General features: G+C 44.7%; 1 protein-coding gene across 4 annotated transcripts in view; it reads left to right on the forward strand.

Annotated features, from left to right (window-relative positions):
• LDLRAD4 (low density lipoprotein receptor class A domain containing 4) overlaps positions 1-22,908 on the forward strand; it is a 417,333-nt gene that overhangs the window by 30,959 nt on the left and 363,466 nt on the right. The window contains exon 1 of one of the 4 annotated variants that reach the window (XM_087857495.1): positions 12,991-13,363. The exons of 2 other annotated variants lie outside the window; for them this stretch is intronic. In XM_087857495.1, the coding sequence (XP_087713621.1) occupies positions 13,349-13,363 (15 nt within the window). In that variant the 5' untranslated portion in view covers positions 12,991-13,348. Of the gene's footprint in view, positions 1-12,990; positions 13,364-22,908 lie in introns of those variants that run through there. One more of the 4 variants, XM_087857494.1, reaches the window with a different exon arrangement.

Raw genomic sequence — 22,908 nt, forward strand, 5'->3', positions numbered from 1 at the left:
AGGCTAATTAAAGTTCATGAACAATGATAAATTCAGATAACCCATATCGTCTAAAATCACCATAAAGCATTCACTAAAGAGCTAATTGCATGGGATGCAGTGCTGGCAGCCTGAGAAGTCCAAGTGGTCGGCCATCAAGTTCCGTCTGCTTTGCCTGTGTAGAGATCAAACTGGGTCTCTCGGTCCTGGCCCTGAGCACCTCAGATGTCCAGCACCTGGGGGTATGCATTCGCTGTGTTTCTGCGGCCCTGAGTTTGGGACACGTGTGGAGTTCTCCCATGGCACTTGTCTAAATCACTCACAGAAATCTGTGATCAGGTTTCTCTAAAGTGCTTCATTGGTGATGGGGAGAGAGGGAGAGAGCTTTATTATTGATGTATGTTCACACACCAAGGCTGTGCAGATTGCTTCCCTTTCTGTGGCCCCTGCCATAATGTAGAATGCAGACGCCACAGCCCCTCCTGGGTGACGGGACCACAGTTTATTGGCTGCAGTAGGAATTAGGGTGGGCAGGGTTTTGCGGGATCCACGGTGATAGATTTCCCCGTGTTTGTCTGTCTTGGAAAACCGGCCTCCAGAGATGAACCGTGGAGTGAGTTGTGTCAGAGGCTGTGTTCTCCCATTGCAACATTTAGCTGGTTTATTTGGAGGACCTGGTGCTCTGCACGCCTGACGTTCGGTTAGTCACACTTAGAAATGAGAACATACGCACTTAGTAATCTCAGGATTAGTAGTCTTGCAGGTAGATAGCAAGATCTATAACTCGGGATTTTTTAAAAGTTAGGTTAGTTTTGTTCCTGAAAGTCTGTGGTGCCTTTTTTTTTTTTTAAATCTACAAGCACTTAAAAAAATTTCCTAACAGCAAATGTATATTCATTTCACACAGATGCAGTAATGGCATACTAAGGACGAAAAAGACCAGGGTAAACTCAAGACCTTTAAACATCATCATTCAGAACACATCCTTTCTCACCAGGCAGTCTGTTAAATTCCAACCTGACTAGCTTTTAGTTGCCAGGAGGTAATAGGTCTTATGGGTTACATTTTCGGGGGAGCTGCAGTATTTTAAAATCCATATCCCTTCCCTTTCTATCACTGAGCCACTGCTTTTTTTAACTTCCCGTCAATTACTTTGGAATAACTATAGCTTTATGGAAGAGTTGCAAAGAAGATGCAGAGAGTTCCTATCTACCCTTCACCCAGTGTCCCCCAATATTTCCATTTGGCCTAACCACTGCATACTTACCACACTAACATTGTGATGATTTGATCACGTATCAAGTTAACGTTGGTACAGAACTGCTAACTAATACCACAGACTTGATTTGGATTTTACTAGCTTTTCTGCTAAAGCCCTTCTTCTGTTCTTGGATTCCATCCAGTATGCCACATTCCATTTAGCCACTGCCCTTTTTTATTCTTTAAACAATTTTATTTTTTATTTTTTTTTTATTTTTTTTTTTTAAAGATTTTATTTATTTATTTGACAGAGATAGAGACAGCCAGCGAGAGAGGGAACACAAGCAGGGGGAGTGGGAGAGGAAGAAGCAGGCTCATAGCGGAGGCGCCTGATGTGGGGCTCGATCCCATAACGCCGGGATCACGCCCTGAGCCAAAGGCAGACGCTTAACCGCTGTGCCACCCAGGCGCCCCTAAACAATTTTATTTTTAACTTTTTATTATGGGAACGTTTCAGACTCTCTAAAAGTAGAGAACGAGAGAGTGAGTCCGTGTTGGTCATCACCCATCCTGAACCGTGATCACATTCTGTCGCCACCAAATCTCGTTTCCTGTTGAGTAAGTTGGCCTTCAGTGGGTCACTGGGGTCATTGGGACCCTCTCTCAGCAGTGCCCTTTCCACACGTGTACCCACAGGTCCTCACGTGACCCGCGACCTGCGGGATCTCACCTGGCATGCCTGTGTGTCATCTCGTGGTCCCTTCCTGATGCTCTGGTGGGGTTGCTACTGCAGGCACTTTTAAATGCAGACTCGGTGTGATCTTTTTCCGCTTTTTGCCGCAGTTTCCAAAAAGAATATTCTGCATGTAGGAAATATGGAGTAGGATTTGTTGGAAAAGTCTCTCTGGAGCCTTTATTTGGCACTTGCAGTTTGTGTCTGTTACTCATTGTGACCCAGCATGACCTCAAGAAAAGGTCCATCTTTCTAGAGATATGTGACTGTAAGAGCCAGGCTAGGGGGCAGGATCTCACAGAGCAATGGCTTTACTTCCATATTCCATCTTCCCTTGGTGCCCTCGGTCCTTACAGCATGACTTGGATGCCAAGGGGTTGAAGAGTTACCCCTTGCTGCAGATGTACTCCTTTCTGCTGGCACAGCTGTCTTTCTTACGCTTTTCCTCTGTTTTTGGCTGGTACCAGGCACGGGCACCTCATTAACCTTATTAGGCATTATCTACCAGGCACGGGCACCTCATTAACCTCATTAGGCATTATCTGGTAATTGTTTGTTGAGTGAATGAATGACCACCAGACTACGAATAAATAGGTTTATGGGTTTAACTGCTAAGCTTCTTCACACCAAGGTGTTAATAGCTGTTAGTGTTTTCAGAATTGACCCCTTGGGATTATTTACATTTTAAGGAGATGGTATCATGAGGAACAATTGCTTACTCCAAATTTGGAATTCCTGACCTTTGGCCCCACAGGGGGAGGCTAGGATGCCTTTCTTAGTGGTCTTCAAAACAAGTATGTGGCTTATATGAAAACTCAACTCTGGAAATGATACATATTGAAAAGAATGTTATTTTTGTGGTTGCATAGAAATGATTCAAAGGGGACTTGGGTCTTCCAGTGAGAGACAGGACATGTTGGGAGCCTCCTCATATTGGAACAAGAATAAGCCTCCTTGCTGAACATGAAGTTTTCAGTGAAAAGTGGGTGTCCCTGCTGGAGCTCATGCAAATATGCATTCGTTCCATCAGCAGTGATTTACGGTGTGCGCTCTGCCAGGTGCAGTTGTTTCTGGGGACGCAGCGGAGGGCCACAGCCCTGTGTTGGACCGGGCGGCGGACCTTTGATGCACATGAGTCATTGCTAATAATATTATAATTATGAATAGAAACCCAAGACCGATGACAGGGTTGGCACTGTACTCATTCCGTTGGAAGTTGGTGGGTCCCCAGCACAGCTTTAGGCACTGGGACTGCTGTCCAGGTGGGTGACAAGGTCCGGCCTCCGTATTTAGTTATCTTCAGAATTCGGAATTCATTACAGGTAGATATTGATGCATTTTTTGTGTACCTGTGACATACAACTGTGACATCGTATCTCTGTGGTGTCACATAGTGTCCTCACGTGAATTAGTCCACGCTTCACAGGGTGGAATCTCAGAGATGACGTGTGTGGCAAATATCTGAATTTATATTGTATAAAGGCTGCTGAAGAAGGTGAAGAAGCCGGTGTGAGAAGCTGGGATGCCATTGGCTGACATCACAAGCAAGGCTTACACGAAACATTTAGAAGCAGCCTCCTTTGCCATCTTCCTTCTGCGCCCACAGTCATGTCTGCACAAGGGAATTGGAACCTGGGTCCTGGTCTATTATAGTACCGTATAATCTTGTTGGGTTTTTCTTCTGTTTATTTTGTATCTTGGCGTTTTGCTTATTTTCCAAACCACTGGCCGCACCATGAGGCCTCAGAGAACAGATGGCACGAGACAAATGCGTGCTCGTGTGGAAGCAGGGGCAGCCAGAGGGTCCAGGGTCCAGGCCTGCCTGCTCTTGGCACACAGCCTCTTCCACCTCCACTCCCAAGTCTGAATGATTTCTGCCTGGCCTGGGCTCTGGATGCAGGATCAGACTGCTGGGTGTCCCAGGGGAGCCCCAAGTGGTGGATGCCTTCAGTCCTGATGCACTGAGGTGTGGCGAGGTGCCACAGGGGCAAAGTGGAGGGAGAAGTGTCAGGCATTGCAGCTGCTGAGGACGTCGGGTATGGGCAGCAGGAGCCAGAGCCTCCAGGTGACCGGAGGCAGTCGTCTCGAGGGGAAGCCCATTCTTAGCATGAACGTGCTCAGGCTGTTTACTGAAGTGTGTCATTTACTTCATTTCTTTATAGAGATGTAGTAAGAATCTAGGAGGAGTAATATTTTTAAAATCTTTTTTTTTCTTCTTTCCCCTCACTATTTAATGAAATTTCTAAGCCTGCAGGTAAACTAGCATTAGGATAAGCTAATAAGTCTTTCTAATGACTGATTTAATACCAGCAGGCACGGTTCCTTTTGGGATTGATTATGGCACATGGTGCTAATGGGGGTTAATTTGTAAAGGGAAGTATGGTGTGTATTACCTTATGAATTCTGCACATAAGAGAGGGAGAGAGACAGAGACAGAATGAAAGAAGGAATGTATTCAGTGAAAACAGAAAAAGCTGAAATTCAGAATAGTCTTTTTGATATTAAAGTCCTAACGATCAGGATCTATCATACTTTTATTTCTTTTCTGTAGAAATGGACACAGGCTCTCTTGATTGGGAGCACTTGGCCCTTTACACTCAGGTGTCACTGACCATGAGACCTTTGCATGAGTTCCTGACAACCTTCTCACCGACTCAGCGAGCTCAGCCCGACCTCACAGAGCTAACTGTAAAGTGGGGAGAATGCAGGGATCAAGCAGTCCTGTGAACAGATGTAGACTTGCTCCTGGGAGAGCTATTGAGGGCAAGCATAAACATGAGAGAGGCTTTCTGGGTTCCTGGGGTCGCTAGGGATTTCTGGAGGAGGGAGCCGGGCAGTGAAGGAGAGCCAGCCCAGAACAGGTGCTCACACGAGAGGTGGGGGAACAGACTCAGCGACTGGGAATGGAAAGTAGCATGGGCTAGGGGTGCAGCAGGTGCCGTAAGGGTTCCTGCAGGAGGCCTAAGGGTTTTCTCTTCTGAGATTCTGGGCTCTTAGAGGCTTTGGGAAGTCACTGGAGTGTTCAAAGCTGCAGGATGACAAGCTCTGTACTTGGTTGCAGTGTGGAGACTGGCCAGGGTTATGGAAGGTCTCTCCTTGCAGGGCCAAGGAAGACTGGGTGCAGACAGGGCATGGGATGCTTTGAGGCTGCTCACCCGATCTAGGGGGCATAGCTGGGGGTACTACTCCAGGCACAGTGTTTGCCCTTGGAGATACATCCAATATTGTGTTTCTGAAAAGCTCCACTGTTAACGAAAGTGGGATTCCATGTGTCTAGGGTCAGGGAAGGCTTTATTATTCAGGTGACATTTGAGCAGGGACCCAAGGGAGTGGCGCATTTGGGTATTTAAGATGACTTCTAGGCAGAGGGAACTCTGTGCAGAGGCCTTGAGCAAGGTCATGTGGCTGAAGAGGAGCAGGGGAGGGGAGAGCGAGATGAGGGAGGCCAGGTGCGCGTGTGGGCACATGGTCCTGTAGGGCCCTGTAGGACTCTGGTGAAAGGGTGCCATTGCAGATGTGGAGCCGAGCAGTGTCTCAGCTTCGGTCCATGTGGACCTCTTTGGAGTGAAGTGGGGGACGGTGTTGGAGGCTGTTACAGTATCAAGTCCCAGGAGATGATGGTTGCCCAGCTCAGGGTGGTCCCAGTGGAGAGAATGAGCCAGGGCTTGGAAGGCGGAGTTTTGAGGATTTGGTGAGGGCTGAGAAAGACAAGAGTGCCTCAGAGATTTTGGCTGAACAACTGGAGTTGTATTTTATCAGGTTGGGGGAGATTAGGGAAGGAGCAGTTTTGATTGTTATTTTTTATAAGGAGACAGTTGTTTATTATGATGATAACAATAATTGTTAGTAGTAGTAGTGGTATTTGGCCTACTTTTATTACGATGGTTACAATAACTTTTTAGAAAACAGCATACCACTTATTTAGGACATTATGAGTGTTAGTCATTGTCCAAAAATCAAATGGAATTTCTTTGTCAGAAAGATTCAGTTTAAAGCACTTTGATTCCCTGGGGGAAGAGGTGCTGTGTAAACAACAGGTTTTAATGCTCTATTATTCTATTGAAAATTAGAACAGTGATTATATATGTTGACACGACTCAGATCCGTGAACTGCGCTGAATCTGGTGGCGGGAACTTGGGGAAGCAAAGTAAATCTGTTTGCTTCCTCTAAGAACATCCTCCTGAATTGGAGGTGGGTCCTACCTAGGTTGGGAGTAGAAATCACTCATCTTTTAAGTTAGAGTCACTTTCCTGGCTCTGTTATCTGAGTTACCTCCCTGTGATGCTGGTTAGAAATGCAGACTCTCAGCCCTGCTCCTGCCCAACAAGTCACCACCTGCCTTTTAAACAAGGTGCCCAGGGGATTCGTGCCCCTTAAAGTTTGAGAAGTACTGAGTGAGAACAATGTTAAGTGTTTCTGAAGCCTAGCTTTGGGGTGGGCATTTCATCAGGGCTGCTGGGTTTCAATCCAGAGCTGGTGTGAACAGGGTCAAGTTACAGAACACTCCCGACAGCCTCTCCAGCAGTCTGGCACCCTTTCTTAGAGACGCCTTTGCAAATGAGACCCCAGGTAAGCTGGTATGTGTACTGGCATGCAGTAGAGAGCCTTCTCTTTTCTAAGGAGAGGGTCAAAGGTAGGGGGGTGAGTGGAGGGGGAAAGCCCAGGTGCCCGGGCATCCCACGCGGCAGGTGCACTTGGTGGGGTGAAAGGAAATTCATATTGCTGAAATGAAATAGCTGTTTGATGCACTTATTTGGAAAACATTGCCCATAGATCTCAGAACTGTTTGTTGCATTTTCCTTAAACATTTCTCTTGTCAGAATGATGAGAAAATTGCCTGTGTGGGAACTCTGAGAAGTGCAAATTTGTTAATACCTCCTTTGACAATGGTTTGTATTCAGAGCTGTTTATGAGCTGTCACAAATCATTTCCCGTTAAAATATGCTGCCGTTAAATCAGGTGGTGGTGGAAGCGTCTGGAAGGATACGTGCAGCCTCATGGCTCCAGCTCAAGAAGGACCCAAGCATGGATGCCGTGGGTCTGGTTTTTAAATTGGTGAATTGAATTGTAGAGTGAAAATGGTCTGGTTCCTCTGGAAAAGCTCTGTTTTGAAAATTGTCTCTGTTTTAAGGCTCTTCAGAAGGCTAATATTAAGGCATAAGTTTGAGATTCAGCCCTTCTTTCAATGGCGAGCACGGAGGGGAATTCAATGCCTGTCCCTTTGTTCTTTTACGGTAGTGTTTGTCAGACTCAGGGGTGGTGCTGTTACCTGGTCTCATCACTGCTAGAACATGGCATGCAGTGGCGTTCCCACTGATGGTGGTGAGTCTGCCCTGACCCGTCCACCCTGTGCTTATGGCGGACATTTGCAAGATGGTTGTCTGGGGTTCAGAGTGTAGCCTGTGGCCTCAAATTGTGAGAAACTAAATGATCTCATGGGGTGTTTTATCGTTAGTCTGGATGCTTTAGAGCAGTTGTTCTCCCCTAGAGGCAATTTTGTCTCCCAGGGGACATTTGAAAATGTTTGGAGATGTGTTTGGTTATCATAACTGGGAGGCATGAGGTGCTGCTGGCATCTAGTGTGTGGAGAGCAGGGATCCTGAAGGGTCCTACACTGCACATGACAGTCCCCCCCACAAAGACTCTTCCAACTCCAGTTGTCAGTAGTGCTGAGGTTGCTTTAGAGCTGGAGGTAGTTTTGATAGGTGGATAATGGTGGGTGAAGATTAGAACGTGTCTGTTGGCCAGATAGTGGTTAAAAAGATGTCAGATCTTCAGTGTCTGCTTCTATTCCTTTTTCATGGGTTTACTTCATAGTCAGAAGAGGAATGCCATCATCCCAAATCCATTTTTTTCTAACCCAGACAGATAGTCCCAAACTGCTGAGCTTCAGATGGCAGAGCCCTTTGTGAGAGGTAGCCCAGCTTCTTTTCTGTGCTTCCAGAACATTTTTGCTTGACAGAAGCACATCTCTAAAGGCATAATAAGGCTTTTCTTTTTTAAACTCTTGATTTGTCTTAAGCAGGGAATCCTATGAAATTCTTTCTCGTTAGCATTAAAATGGAATTTGCTAATAAGATGAAAACGCTGGAAATGTGATACATTTTCTTGAAGATTTTAGGGTCACTGAATTTGAATATTTACTTATATTTTGCTTTCATGACTTCACAGTTCAAGTCTCTAAACAAATGTTTACAGTCGACTAGAGAGAAGTCCAGGGGATGGAATAACCTGTCACCTGGGCACTGAAGCCGCAGCCCCTTTTCACAATTGCCCTTCCTTCTTTGACCAGGTCCCTTAAAAGCTTTTGCCGTCTGATTACACCTTCTAGAAATTTGCAGTTAAGAAATTTGTTGTTTATTAATTCAGTATTTAGGCCAATAGTAGTTCTTTCTAGTTTATTACTAAGGCTGTGGTCCAGTCTTTCATGATGGAGTTCCTCTTTCCTTGGCTAGAGGACCAACAAAGGATTATACCAAAACAAGTGGCCTTTTAACGTCTTTAAAATGAAATCTTCCCAGAAAATGCCCTCTCATCGGAACTCGTAATTTAAATTCAGAATCGACTGGTGCTGCTGCCATACATAATTGGACCCAGTGCGATGGCATACCAGTGAGTCCCGGGGCAGGTTATAACTTACCATCTTATGCTCTTTCCAGGATAACAACATGTTCCTCTGTTTTGGAGACTGCTGTCTTCTCGTAACACCTAACAGTTTCATGTGTCCTCAATGAAAGGTGAATTTGCGACTTTTGTGGCTGCCTCATTTCTTTTTTTTCTTTTTTCTTTTTTAACGATTTTATTTATTTATTCGACAGATGGAGACAGCCAGCGAGAGAGGGAACACAAGCAGGGGGAGTGGGAGAGGAAGAAGCAGGCTCCCAGCGGAGGAGCCTGACGTGGGGCTCGATCCCATAACGCCGGGATCATGCCCTGAGCCGAAGGCAGACGCTTAACCGCTGTGCCACCCAGGCGCCCCTGCCTCCTCATTTCTGATTGACTTTTGGGTGGAGTGAATTTTAATGCTAAAACATCCCACGGTTGTAGCCCTTAGAGAGGCACTAAAATACTAAATAAAAGAAACCGGAAGCTTTAGACTGTTTAATTATATAGATTGTTAGATTCATTTTCTTCCGGTTGTTTCTTTAGCTTGTTTTCTGATTTTGTCTGTTTATATTTCTATCATCTTTATCAACTGTCTATACCTATTTCTGCCTACCCACCTGTCTGCCTTGTCTATCATGTCATTTATCTGTCTTTATCATCTCTATTTCTGTCTATCCATCCATTTGTCGATGTATCTATCATCTACATCTATTTTTACCTATATATCAATTATTCATCTATGCATCATCTGTATCTATTTATCTGTCCTGTCTATCAATCCGTCCATCCATCCATCCATCCATCCTACTAACAAAACTCAAGGAGCGTGCATTCTACCTTCCCCTTAAAGAGAAAAAGGCTGTAATTTATTTTCAGACACTCTCTTAAGAGCACATACTGCGTTTTATCAGAGGTCATTGCTTTGATGTGCTGATTTTCACGTGCCAGCCCATGGGCTGCAGCTTTGAAAACACACCCTTTGCTGCCTGAGCTTCTTTCTGGCCACAGCAACAAACATGTTCTCTTGTAGCCAATTGCTCCCCTTGACACAGTACCTTCTCTGGCTTTTCAGAAGCCCTTTCTGGAGCTCTGAAGCCTTACTTTGCCCCAGGAACCTAACTGGAAAAGATTGTCTTTTATGTAGTGTCATAAACAGCTGAAATGTAGGACAGCACCTTGCAAATCTTTCTCTAGTCTGTTTTGAGGCATAGCTGAGTAGTATTGGTTTTCCATGAACCTGACTAAATTTGTTCATGTTTGGGGTGAATGGGGGCATACGACAATTAGTGGCGAATGGTGAGATTCTAAAGTGTAGTATTTCTGTGACTCAGCCAATTATTTCCTTTTTCATATTGTGTTATTTGTTGTTGCTATTCTTTCTCCTACCATTTCCTTCTCTCCTTGCAGATGAATTTTTTTTCTGGGACTTTCCTTGTCTTTTTTGACCTCTGTCTCATAGACACGGTAGTCACCTGTACCCATCTGACCAAGTTCATCACCACTGAATGTAGCCCATTTTGAGGACAGTATAGCAGCTGGAAATATCCCTAGACTGGATTGAAATGTGCCTCCTCATGGCCTCCTCTGGCCATGATTAAGAGCAGGGTTTGCTTTTCCTCCACGTTGGCAGATATTTGAAGACGCTTCTGATGCCCCATCTGATCCTCGTCTTCTGGGTTGGATGGGCCAGCTTGCTTTCACCACTCCTTCTCTGGTAGTGTATTGACTGTCTGTCTGTGTTCTTCCTTTAGAGATGAGGGCGTGCTCACCAAATGGCAATGGGAGTTTTTCCAGAGCCCAGCTACAACGCACTGTGTCTTAGAGTGGCAGGCTTGGTGAGGTGAGCAGAGCACTGGCAGGGAGGAGATGCTGGGGGCATTTAGTTCTGGTACCAGTGAACAGCAAAACCCTGCCCCAGCATTCCATTTACTGGTGGAAAAACAGATCAGTGGGTCCTTGCTGTTCTGCTTACTAGATGGTAGATTTTCTTCATATTGTTTACCAAGAAAGAATGTGGTTTTGCAGCCAAGGACTTGGATTCCTGGTTCTTGGTGAACAGTTGTTAGAGTGCTCCGAGTCTCTTCATTTATAGAAAGACAGCTTCAAGAAAATGCTCTGCCTGGGACAGGGTAGATTTCACTAAGTGTTTGTAAAAATCCCAGTTCGGTTCAAGCTATGGGCTAAGAATCCTTGCTGTTGGTTTCAACCTCTGACCTTCAGAACTTTTGGGGATTGTCTGGGCAGCTGTAGCCCAAAGGGAAGACTGATTAGGGCCCCAGAGCTAGTGAGAAGCCCACCCGGGAAATTAACCTGTGGGTGAGAATTTAGGCAGTGTTGTTAGAAAGTACAGGATTTCTATCCTGCTTCTGAATTTCAGAGACCAGCTCCAGGATTTTCAAAGACCCCATCCATACTGAAGACTGCCAAGACTTATGGCTTAGTAGGCTAGTGGTGTCGTTCCAGGCCTCTGCGCGAAACCTGTGCTATGCATTAGGAAGGGAACGATGGTGGGGGCCGTGGAGGCAGGAGTGCACATGCAGTCGGGTGTGGGAGAGAGCGAGGGGAAGTCAGGAGAAGGGGATGATGCCATGGGGACAGTGCGACCCACGGGGAGTTGTGTACGTGGGAACTGAAGTCTGAACGGTGCTGCGCTCTCCACTCCTGAGCGCCGTGGGCCAGCCTTCGTCTCTGCTCTCACTGATCTCACAGTAGCCTGGCGAGGCCAGCGAGGGTAGCAGGGGAAGGACCCAGGCTCATGGAGGCAGGAGCTGGCCAGGAGAGAGGGGGTGACATGTGGTGGTACCTTATCCCACTTTGCCAGTTCAAATCCCAGCTCTGCCCAGTCCTAGCTGTATAATCTTGGATGATTCACTCGCACTGCCTGTGCCTCATTTTCCCCATCTATAAAAGGAAGATTCTGGTAGTAGCATTACTTACCTGAGAGAGTTCTTATAAAGATTTTGAGTTAATAACGTCAAGTGCTTAAAACGTGGCTGACCTGTCCTCAGTGTTAACGATTGTAAGTGAGGACACTGGTCCACCTGAGGGCATTACCTCTCTTCTGTCAGAAGGTCATTACTGAGTTATAGCTGAACTTCACCTTCTCCTGTGTTGGTAATCTTATTTAAGGAAGTACAGTCAGAGTGACTTCAGGATTGTTGGGGTGGGGGCTGTAACATAACTCTGGAGTAAGTCTGTAAGGTGGTTGTTGCATGCAGGACACCCCAGCGAGGAGTCTGTAGGATGCTATGATGGGGTCAGGGAGGGCACGTGACCCCGCCCTCCTGCGGTGGATCAGACCCCATTCCTCCCTTTCCAGGCTGGCTGCTGTTGGTTGGATGCCATTTCAAAGTGTGGCGGTGGGAGGGGGACGAAAGTGGCTGTCAGTGGCTCTGTACAACTAAGGACCACGGGACCTGACAGTCCTGCCAGACGGCTCCTCTGTGTTAAGTGGCCAAAGGAAGGATGGGGCCTGGAGATGGAGACGTTGGACGGCTTCCCAGCTCCCTGGAGTCACATCTTCACAGTGGGCCTTGTTGCTTTTTAAAAAGAGAATATCCAGAACATTAGACACATACACATTTAACAATAAATGTAAAAACATTTTATAAACCCAGAAATTATTTTTGAAACATTTGCCACCATTCAATTATACAGTATCCTTTATGCATATAGTTAATTAAGAATAGCCTTTTTTTCCCCCATAAATATCTCCAGCCCAGTGACTTAAGGTAAATACCGTTCTTGGGCAGAGAAACCTTTAACATGTGTTTTGTATTAGACACTGTACTGTGTTTCCTTTCTCTTCAAAATTGTGATGAGCGTTAAGCAGTGTTTCATACTTTCCTCAGCAAATGGCTGTTCTTTGGATTGTGTGAAGTAATTTCTCTATAGCCCTTCCCTTCTTCCAAGACTTTGAATCTGGATTGGTTTTTGTTTATAAAGCTTTCCAAGATGCATTACCGAAAAAAATAGTTGAAGAATGTATCTGAAGAAAGCACATGGATGCATTTCACAACTGTGCTGTTTTATAAAAGCACTTAAATACAATCTTCCCAAATCTGGAAGCCTCCAAGCTGGCTTATAAAAACAGACTTGAGTGTTTCAAGGTTGAGGCAGACATTGGCACATTTATATGTACAATGATAAAAAGAGATCTCTTTTCTGTCCCCTGATCTAAAGCTGGTTACCCAGGCCAGAAACCTGGACTTGTCCTGGCTCCCCACCTTCCTGTCTGCACATCCAATCTCTGTATCACCGAGTGCTGTGATTTGACTTCGGAGTATTTTTTCACATGGTTTTCCCCACTCCTGCATGTAGTTACTGCACTGGATTCTTAGTGCTTCGTGTGTAGAGTTCTTTAACCTCCCCTGGACAAATTGCTCTCTGCCTCGGACCTCTGGTTTTCTCTCCCCTTCTGTGTTCTCACCTGTGTTTTGAAGCAGAGGGTCGCAGACTTCAGTGAGTGTCAGAATCACCTGGAGGGCTCTTTAAAATGCAGTTTCTGATGTGGTAGGAGTGGAGCCTGAGACTTTGCATTTCTCATGTCTTCCCAGGGACGCCGACGCCCCTGCTCTGGGACCCCCCTGAGAACCAGCGCCCTAGTTACCTGGCCCGCACAACTGACGTGTCACTGCCTTGCTTAAAAAGGCAAGGGCTGGACTTGCCTGTGTGGCCATGGGTCCCAGTGGCCTGGTCTGGTCTCTGTCTCTGGGTGCTTCTCCCACTGCTGCTCCCCGTTTCACCCCATTTCTCTAGTTGGACACTTTGTAGACCTCCTTCCTGGCTCCTCTGCCTGCAATGCAGCCCTCCTCTGTTGTGAAGCATGGATGTCAGTGGGAGAGGTGAGTACTTTTCTGGGCTCATCTTAACTTGTTAAAATGAATAACAGGAATGAATTGTTCCATGGCACTCAGAAGCAAGGCATGCCACATCTCTGTTTTTCTAGAGTGATTAGATCTCATTTGAGCCCTGACTCACCAAGAAAAGTAAGGTGGCTTCTATCAGTCATTGGTGGTGCGGTGTGTACCTCAGGACTTGCCGCTCATCCCCCTCCTGCCCTCTTCATTGGTGGCGGGTCCTGTTTGCTTGGCACTCAGGCAAGGTAGGGGGTGCCCTGGTGCCAATCCTGGGGAGCCTGCTCTTCCTGTCTCCATCCCTTCCACCTCTGCTCCCCTAGCCTCCTGTCTCACTCTCTCACGCATCAGTTTAATTTGGGTTTAGACCTGTTTTACAAATGTTGGTATGTTTAAGAATTTTAAGGGGGAGCTTGTTAAAAATGCAGATTCCCACAACTCCACCCTAAGAGATTATGACTCAGGAACAGAGGTGGGGCCCAGGAGTATGTGCGGTAATAAGAGTGTTAGGCACTTTTGTAGTTGTCCTGTAGGTCATGGACTGAGTAGCACTGACCCCTCCCGCCTTCTCCCCAAAGGCCCAGAAACACAAAAGGCCATTTTGGTACCAATAGTTAAGTCATTTGGCTACCCAGCTTGAGATTCAGGACTGGACCATGGACTCCTTGAGGTCAGGGCACATGCTGTACTCTTCCTGCACAAAGCCCCCCCCCCCCCCCAGACTCGAGACCAAGGCACGCAGGCAGTCTTAGAGACAAGTACACACCACAGACCTAGGGAGGCACCAAACTCATGGTTTTGCTTTTTGTTTTCTTTCTGGCATGATGCTCCCATGTCCAGAGGTGGGGAGGATGTTTAGGGTCTCCAGTGGCTGTCTTCTCCAGTTCTGGGCATGGCTGAGAATGAGCTGCTTTTTAATTGGCAAAATGATCATCTCAGATCAAAGGAAAGCTGCTGAAGTGGCTGGCGTTCCTATTGGGATGGCAGCCGGTGATAGCTTTTACGTGGAAGGAAGGGAGCCGCTTTGAAGTGAGCCCAGCTCTGACGTCCTGGCTGGACTCCTGCTCTTGTCCCTGGAGTCCTGTCCCCACCCCACCCCTTGGAGTTGCCTTCAGGGTGTTAGCTACAGTTTTCATCACAACCTCAAAGGGTGGTGAGTCACTGACTTGGTATAGAATTGAAATGAACAGAATTCTGAGTAAGAGCAGTTCTAAAAGTTGCAATTTTTATGTTCCAGTGAGATTGACAATCGTGTTAACTGAACGATAGCCCTACTTTCCCATGGAATCTCTTCCTGTAATAACACCATTGTCTGAGTTCTGGGCTAGCTTTTGGCTGGATTCAAAAGGGGATCTTTGGCAAGGCGGGAGGCTGATAAAGATGTTCTCAGATGGCAATCCGAATTATGAAGACTTCTAAAGTCACTGTGTAGCAGTCTTCAGTTATACCTGTATTTGCAAGAGGTACTTTTACTTGAAAGGTTTAAATAGTTAACTGTATTGGAAACATTCACTGCACGCGATAGTGTAGAGTCATGCACTTTTAAATTATCAGAGAAATGTTTGGTACTTTTGAAAACAATGCTTGCAGTGACTAGAGGCTCACGGGTGTGTGTGTTGTTTTCGGTGTGTGTACACGGGCCCGCAACATGAACAGTTAGCCGGAGAGCGGTCTGTCTTGTTTTGAAACCAGCACACCACTTCCACCTGTCACATGTCGTGGTGGGATATGAGAAGAACGAGGACAGTTTTCTCAGGATTGGGAAGTGTTCCAGGGGCATAGCCTGTGCGCGCTCACTCGCTTTCTACAGTAACCTGTGCAGCGACTGTGCTTGAAACAAGTGGGCTGTTCTCACTCGCATCCGGCTCCTGCACCGCACAGCTTAAGATGAACACCCCCCTGGCAGGTGTAGCGTGCAGCTCGGTGGCTTGTTCCTTCTCACCGTTTGCTCCCCTGGGAGTTGGAAGCAGAGGTAATGGAAGCTCACTCAGACTGGTGTGGCGGAGACCACCCACTCGCTGGCACTGCCCAGCATTGCCCAGCTGCTTTCCTGAGGCTCATGGTAACAGGTAACAGGTTGTCTTGCCGGGAGAACTAATGCACACTGTGAGTCCCTAACTGTCCCTTCTGAGCTTTGATTTGAGTAACGTGCACACCGGTGCATTCTTTCATCAAACTTTAATTCTTGTGCTTTTCAAGATGTGCGTAGAGAGAGATTTTCCTAAGGCTAATACCACACTTCGATACTGATTTCCTTCATTTTCATGTCACGTACCAGAGTATTTTGTATCTGTGTTGTTGGGTTGCAGACAGTGCTTGACTCTCCGCCTTTCCCTGTGAGTCCCTTCTCTTTCTGGTGCTTCAGTATTCTCCTTCACCCTCATCTCCCATTTGGACCATTTCCTCTTGCGTTCACCTCTTGACTTTGACCGTTCTCCTTTCCCCTCTTCCCTCCTGTCCTGGCAAGCCATGGGAATTGGGACGTTGGCTGATCACATTGTGTGTTAAGTTCTTGTGGTTGTGATTCTTTTCCTCTTCACAAAAATTCCAGTTATTTGAATTTCCCAGCTGTTTGGATTCTGGCTAAGTGGGACTTACTTCATCCGAGGATCTGAAAACATGGCGCGCATTGGTCTTGACATGCATATCTGAGTTTGCTGTTGAAGACATCGGGGGGGAGATATTTTAATAAGTCAGCAGATGCTTTCAAAACTGCTCTTCTGTCTAGTACTTACCTGGAGCAAACGGCATACATCCTGCCCCTAGCTCGATTTTCCCCTGTAATGTAACCTTGCTTCACCAGAGTTACTTCATGCTTTTCCCTTTTAAGTGTCCCTTTGTTTACCTATGTCACGCATTTTAGATTGTGCTGCTTTCTTAAAGGCTGAAGCAGTGCACAAAGTAAAACCCTAAAATTTTTAGAAGGTCTATAGCATTATATTGTAAATGTGTAAAAATTCTTAACAAAGTTAGTGGTTTGGAAGGATTTCCATGAGAACTAGTTCAAGCAAAAAGGTAGTAAATTCCTTAAAACAACTAAACTTTGGCTTATAACGAGGTCATTGTTTGGCAGTGTCCACATTTTAAAAACTTTCCAAAGCTAAGGGAGGAAATGATTCTGAGACAATGTAGCAATTTGAAAAGTAAAGACAATAAATTAATATTTGCATTATTTGCCAACCACTGCCTTCCTTTCTTCCAACTTTTTACCTCACATTCTGAATAAATTGGACCATGTGAAGAACTAGATTAAATTTACCTTTTTTTTTTTTTTTTTTGGATTGAAATTGTTTTTGCAGAAGTGGAAATTTGGCCGCAAGTATGGAAACTAGCAAATCAGTTTATAGTGTTCTGTGCTTCTTAGTTTAATGAAACCCACAAGAATGAGGAAAGACTGCATGGCTTCAAATAAGAGAAGGCTGTACTAGTGTAGGCTTTTTTCCTTTTCTGGAATTTTATTTTTACTCTTATTAATTCAGTAACATGTAGAACAGCATGTCCAAACTTTAGTTCGTTAACAGTGACCTCCAAATGGGTAGAATTTAAACTCCCGCTTGTTACTTTTTGATGATCTGATGGAGAAAATGCTGGGAAATATTTTCTAAGAATGGTGTAAAATGAAGAGGAATATGGTCATTTAAGAACAACAACAACAGGGGTGCCTGGCTGGCTCAGTCTGTAGAGCATGAGACCCTTGGTCTTGGGGTTGTTGAGTTCAAGCCCCATGTTGGGTGTAGAGATTACTTAAAAATAAAATCTTTAAAAAAATAACAAAAATAAAAACTACAACAACTGTGAGCTATGGAGTATAAGCAATTGGCTGATGATAGTTTTTACACTCAGACATTGTGTTCAGAGCTTGACCTCGAATGAGGCAGTAGAAGCATGTATCTAATTTCAATTAAAGTGACCAATTGACAGGGAGTATTGGGAGCATCTGTGTTCCTTTCAGATCTAATAGGGTAGGTGGTGGGTGCTTGGGTGGCTCAGTTGGTTAAGCATCTGACTCTTGATTTTGGCTCAGGTCATGATCTCATGGTTGTGATTGGGCCCTGCATCGGGCTCCATGCTGGGTGTGGAACCTGCTTCAGATTCTCTCTCTCTGTCTCTCTCCATCCCTCTGCACCCCCTCCCCAAACCCCACTCTGTGTCTCTAAAAAAAAGGGGGGGAGGAGGTGGACTTTTTTTTTTTTTTGAATGATGGTTTTCATTGTCAATATATGTGTTTTCCAGCCAGCCGGAGCTCTAGCAATGTGTTTGACAAAGCTAACTTTTAGCATATCCAAGTTGGTAGCATATGAGTTGTGGTGTCTAAATGTAGTATCTCTCGATTGGATGGGGGCCCCCAAATGTGGGGCGACGATAGGGTGGAAGCCAGTGGTGCAGGTTGCGCAAAAATTCACCAGAGGCAGAATAAAGGAGATAGAAGTTTATTGAATACACCACAAGAGATCAGTAGTGAGGACGGCAGAGGAGAGGCTGTCTGCAATGAGGTAGTGGGTGAGGTAAAGGGGGAAGAAGAGAAGGTATGGTGATGTATGGAATACTCCCTTTTTTGGTAACCGTGCCTAGTTGTAAGTAGCCCATTTGTCAGTTAGAGCCTGTGGATATTTTGATGGCACTTTTCTCCATGACATTGCTCAAGCCTTTTTGCCTGAAAGTGGCCTCCACATGAGTTACTTCCAAATAGGTGTTCTCTGTTCATCTGTGGACATCCTATAGATTTTTGAAGGAGCCTGGACCTGCTTTCCAAGTCAGTTTCCTCTTTGTAGTTCTTTTACTCCCTCACGTAGGTGCTGTCCTCCAGTCTTCCCAGATGGCCTTTTCCATGACCACATCGATGAGTTGCCATCAGCGGAAGCCCACATTGATGTGCTTGTGGCTGTCACCCGAACACCCGCCTTCACAGCAGGTGCTGTCTGCTGAGGTGTTTGCTGTGAATTTGAACACGCATTTTTAGGGGGTGCTAGGGAGGGCTACCTTGATCTGTAAATGACCCAGTGCTGTCTAGTGCTTTGTTACTGGACCACCGCACTGGCATCCCCTGGGAGCTTGTTAGAAATGAAGACTCTTGGGGCTCACTGCAGACCTGCTGAGTCTGAATCTGCCCTACTCTCAAGTGCAAAATAGTGCTTATACTGGTCCTATTTTAATGACCATTTACAAGTTTATCAAAGCACTGGAAGCCAAAGGCAAAGATCCTTTAGCAGTAGAATCCTTTCACTAAGTTATTTCAGAATACTGGAGACTTTATTTGACAAGTTCAGGCACAGAGAGTGCGGATGGGTTGAGTTCTGTGTGGCTGCAGCAGAGAACACTTAGTTCCTTTCTGCCTTCTGGTTATTCCACGAGTCTCGCAGGGCTGTGCTGTGAAGGACCGTCCCTCAGGACGCTCTAAAGCTTTCCAAGTGGACTACAGCTTGCTCTTCTCTGCAGGTTGAGAGGGTAGGTGGACAAAGTAGGGGACAGGTGATGTGATGAATTTGAGGTTATTAATTAATAGTTAACTGGTTAAGTGCCTTGACTAGTGTTTTAGAACTGCAGGTCACAACTCCTTGTCAGGTCATGAAATCATTTTAGTGGATCACAACCAGCACTCAAAAGGTGATGTGCAATAGAAGAGAAGATGGAATATAATTCACAACTATAAGCCTAAGTATTTTTAGAAGCTTTATTATTATTTTTTTTGTTTTTAGAAACTCTAGAAAAGTTATATATGTGGGATGCATAAGTATTTAGAGATATTTAATGTCACAACTCCGTATATGTATATGTGTATACACATACATGCATTTCACATGCATGCATTTTCACATATATATGTATGTATGTACATACATGTATATATTGCATGTGTTAAGAGTGTTTGAAAGTCCAAAATGACTAGTATCACAGGTGAGTTACAGAGGAAGTATTAAGGAGATATAATCTGTGTAGTTTAATAGAGGAGAAAGACCAAGCATTGGTGTTTATAACTGTCTTAGTTTACCAAAATGACAAATACATATATCAATGAACAGTAAACATTCTGACATTTAGAAATATTAGGAAATATAGGGTGTTAAGATTTTAAACCATTGTAGTTATTATAGAGCTATTATATGCCATTGATAGATTTAAATATTTAGAATCTAATGAGGTATAATCAGGACAAGATGATTCTTGGACTTCATTTGATTTTCACTGCTGATTCACACAACTTTAGGATCTTCTGTGTTTTTGGTGTTCTTCTGGTAAACATTCAGGATCTATACGTAAGTAAAGGGTGGAGAGGTATCCTTTGAGCCCACCGAGTGCTCGTTTCCAGGTTCCCATGTGAGGCTTGCAATGTACTCTTGGTTACTTAGTCTACTGAAGAAGACCTTAGCTACCATTGAAGGTTGAGGAGTCTAGTTTTATTTATTTATTTATTTTCCCCCTCTTTTCAACCTTCTTCCTGTTCTTATGTCTTTAGCATCTGGCACACGGCTTGGCATATTTAGCATCTGGTAAGTCCTTGTTGAGTGAATGCATGACTCTTTCAATAGCTCCTCATTATTCTTGAGTAAATGCCAAGTCCTTACAATTGCCTACAAGCTCTTGGGATCCCCATTGCCTCTTTGACCTCATCTCCTGATACTTTTGCCCTCCTTCACTCTGTCCAGCCACGTTGCTTCTTCGTTCCTGGACCCCCTCCCTGAAATGCTTTTTCTCAAACATCCATGTGTTCAACCCCCCTGCCTTCTCCTAGCCTTGGCTCTGATACTTTCCTTCTCAGGGAGCCTTCTCTGGCACTGCTTCCCTCTGGCCGTAGTGTCTGTCCTCCGCTCTGCTCTGCACTTGCCCTTGTACATGGCTCTTAACCATTTTTGAGCAAACTTCTTAATTTACCTGTTGAGTAGTTTTATTGTTGAACTCTACACCCTTGTTCTGCTCACTGATGTGCCCAACTGCCTGGAATCGTGCCTGGTACTTCATATAGCCTTCCAGCGGATTGCATGGTTGAATGAGTTTGAGTGTGGAGTTTGACATACTTGGGTTTTTTCTTACTACCTCACATGACATGGTGACTTCTTTGGTCTGTTCCTGGCATTTATCATCACCCCCTCACAGTGCTAGGGATTCAGTACATTGAAACAGCTTTCTACAAAGAGTTGGGTCCATATGTAATGTTAAATATTAATAGAGGTCAATAAAATATTGATATCAATTTTTATCTTTGCCATATGAAAATAAGTCTTGACATTTAATTGTAAAAGCACAGACTTATTTATGTTTGTCCTATTTTCCATACTAAATTTTAGAATTTCAGAGAAATAACAACTTAGGTTCTTTTTATTTTCTGATAGTATGTGGTAGAAAATTTGGGACATTATGGGTCTCCGAGAACATTGCTGCCACACCAGCCTGGGATTGAGTCTGCTGTGGCTCCTGAGAAGTCCTGACTGTGGCCACTCACTGTGCCAGTCTTGGGGGTCAGGATTCTCATGTGCCAGCTTGGTTCCACAGTATCCACATTTGTTTCTGCCTGTGGAGTGTTCATGGGAAGTGACCAAAAGGGTCTGAAAAAGTGTGCTTATTGGTGAATGACTTGTTGGTATTTCCAAACAGACTCATAAAGTCTGGGTTTGAAGATAATATTACAAAATATTACAAAAATAATAAATATTGTAATAAATATTACAAAATAATATTACAAAAATACACCTTAGTTTTCAAAGGAATTCCCAAGAATAAAACATATTGGTTTTTTGATACCTCACTTTGCTTTCTTTCTTATTATAACCATTTGTTTTGATTGCTCTGTGGATCTGGTTGTAGGATGGAATAGGGTTCAAATCTTAGCTTTGCCTCTTAATAGCTGTATGACTCTAGGCAAATCACCTAAATTCTCTAGACTCTGGTTGTCTCATCTGTTAACTGAGGATACTAATAACATCCATACAAGGTTGCTGTGAGCATTAAATGAGTTACATAAGGTGCCTTGCAAGTGAGGCACTGAGCAAAGATTAAATGAATGTTAGCTTTACTGTTATTGTTACTATTATTGCCTAGAAATGAATGACCAAGATGCCTGAGTATCTTTATCTGCTTGATTTCTTCTTGTTGTGATTAATTAAGTGTCCAACAGGAGGTCAAAAAGAGCAGAGAACGGAATACTTGGACCAGAGCTCAGAATCCTGGGTATGCAGGGCTGTTTCTTGAAGTAGGTCTTGTCTTGCTGTCAGGAATATTGAAACCCCAAGGCCCAATGCTGTGTGGTGGGATACATGGGTCATTTGGACATTTATCTTTATAATACCAGTGGCAATTGTTCTTTCTTATAAAGTAGGCTCTGTGATAAGCAGATGCCATTGGTATGGTGGGGGAGGCAAGAGGCCCAGGTCTTTGCCCCTGGGACCTGACCCACCTGTGGACTTGGTCAACACTCTTCACCTCCATGTTCCATGATTTCTTCCTCACTTGTACAAAGGGACAGGGCTTGAGCTCACTAAGTGTGAGAGCTTGTAAGATGTGAAAGGTGGAAGTTTGCCTCAAGTCTTCCTCTGAGGCTGCTATTCTGGGGAATGCCAGATATGGAGATTTGGGTATGGTTGAGGGGTACAGGGAAGGAAGTAGATTGTATTTAAAAAAACCAGAAAATATGAGACCTATCCTTAGAAAATGTGAGACTTGTTCTTAAGAGTTGGTATTCTCATGGGGGAGTACTGAGTGAACATGAGAGAGGATATGTGCAGATAGCCCAGGAATGCTGGAAACTGAATGAGGAGGACTGTAGAGGGCAGGTAAACCAGGAGGACTGTTGGGAAGAGGTACTTCTGTTGTGAGTCCTGTGTATTAGCAACCGGTTTTCTCTGATCAGAAACATTGCTGCTCTTTATATCATTTGACTATGTTGATATTTATGATCAGTTACTAAGGCCCCTACTGCCTTTCTAAGTCTCTGCAGTGACCTGCAAGGTATATAACCTTATCTTCATTTGTTAACTGTTGTGTCTTAGAGATGAGGTGATTTTCCCGGGGTCAGGTGGGCAGTAAGTGGTGGATCTGGATTTGAACCCAGGGCAGGCTGTGCATTTGGCTCTTTTTCTCCGCCAGTTCACGTACTATGGAGTTCCTGCCATAGTGACTAAGTATTTGATTCCCTTTTTGGCTTGTAACAGATACGGTAACATCTCGATTTGGATGTGTGCTAATGTGCTTTAAAGAGTATAGTTTGACCCTGAGAACTCCTTCCAGGATGCCTGAGAAATGAGACAGTACTTTATTGCTTAAGAAGCAAAAAAAAAAAAAAAAAAAAAAAAGGATCATGATGTCCCAGTCACTGTCAAATTTCTCATTACTTTCAAGTACTTTGTGATCCTTTGCGGAGGCGTTGGGCTTGGTCTTCCTCCCCACAAGTTTGGAAATAACTTGGAAACTTCACTGTCGTACCTGAATGTCACTTAAAAGAAATCATCCTCTTTGTTATTGTTTCCTTAAGGTGCTCATTCCAGCTTTGTTAAAAACTTCTATTCGTCCTTTGTGTGCTTGAAAGATTTATCATTTATTCT

Source organism: Ursus americanus, chromosome 30 (genome assembly GCF_024610735.1).
Source record: "Ursus americanus isolate L20-20 chromosome 30, mUrsAme1.1.p, whole genome shotgun sequence".
NCBI lineage: Eukaryota > Metazoa > Chordata > Mammalia > Carnivora > Ursidae > Ursus > Ursus americanus.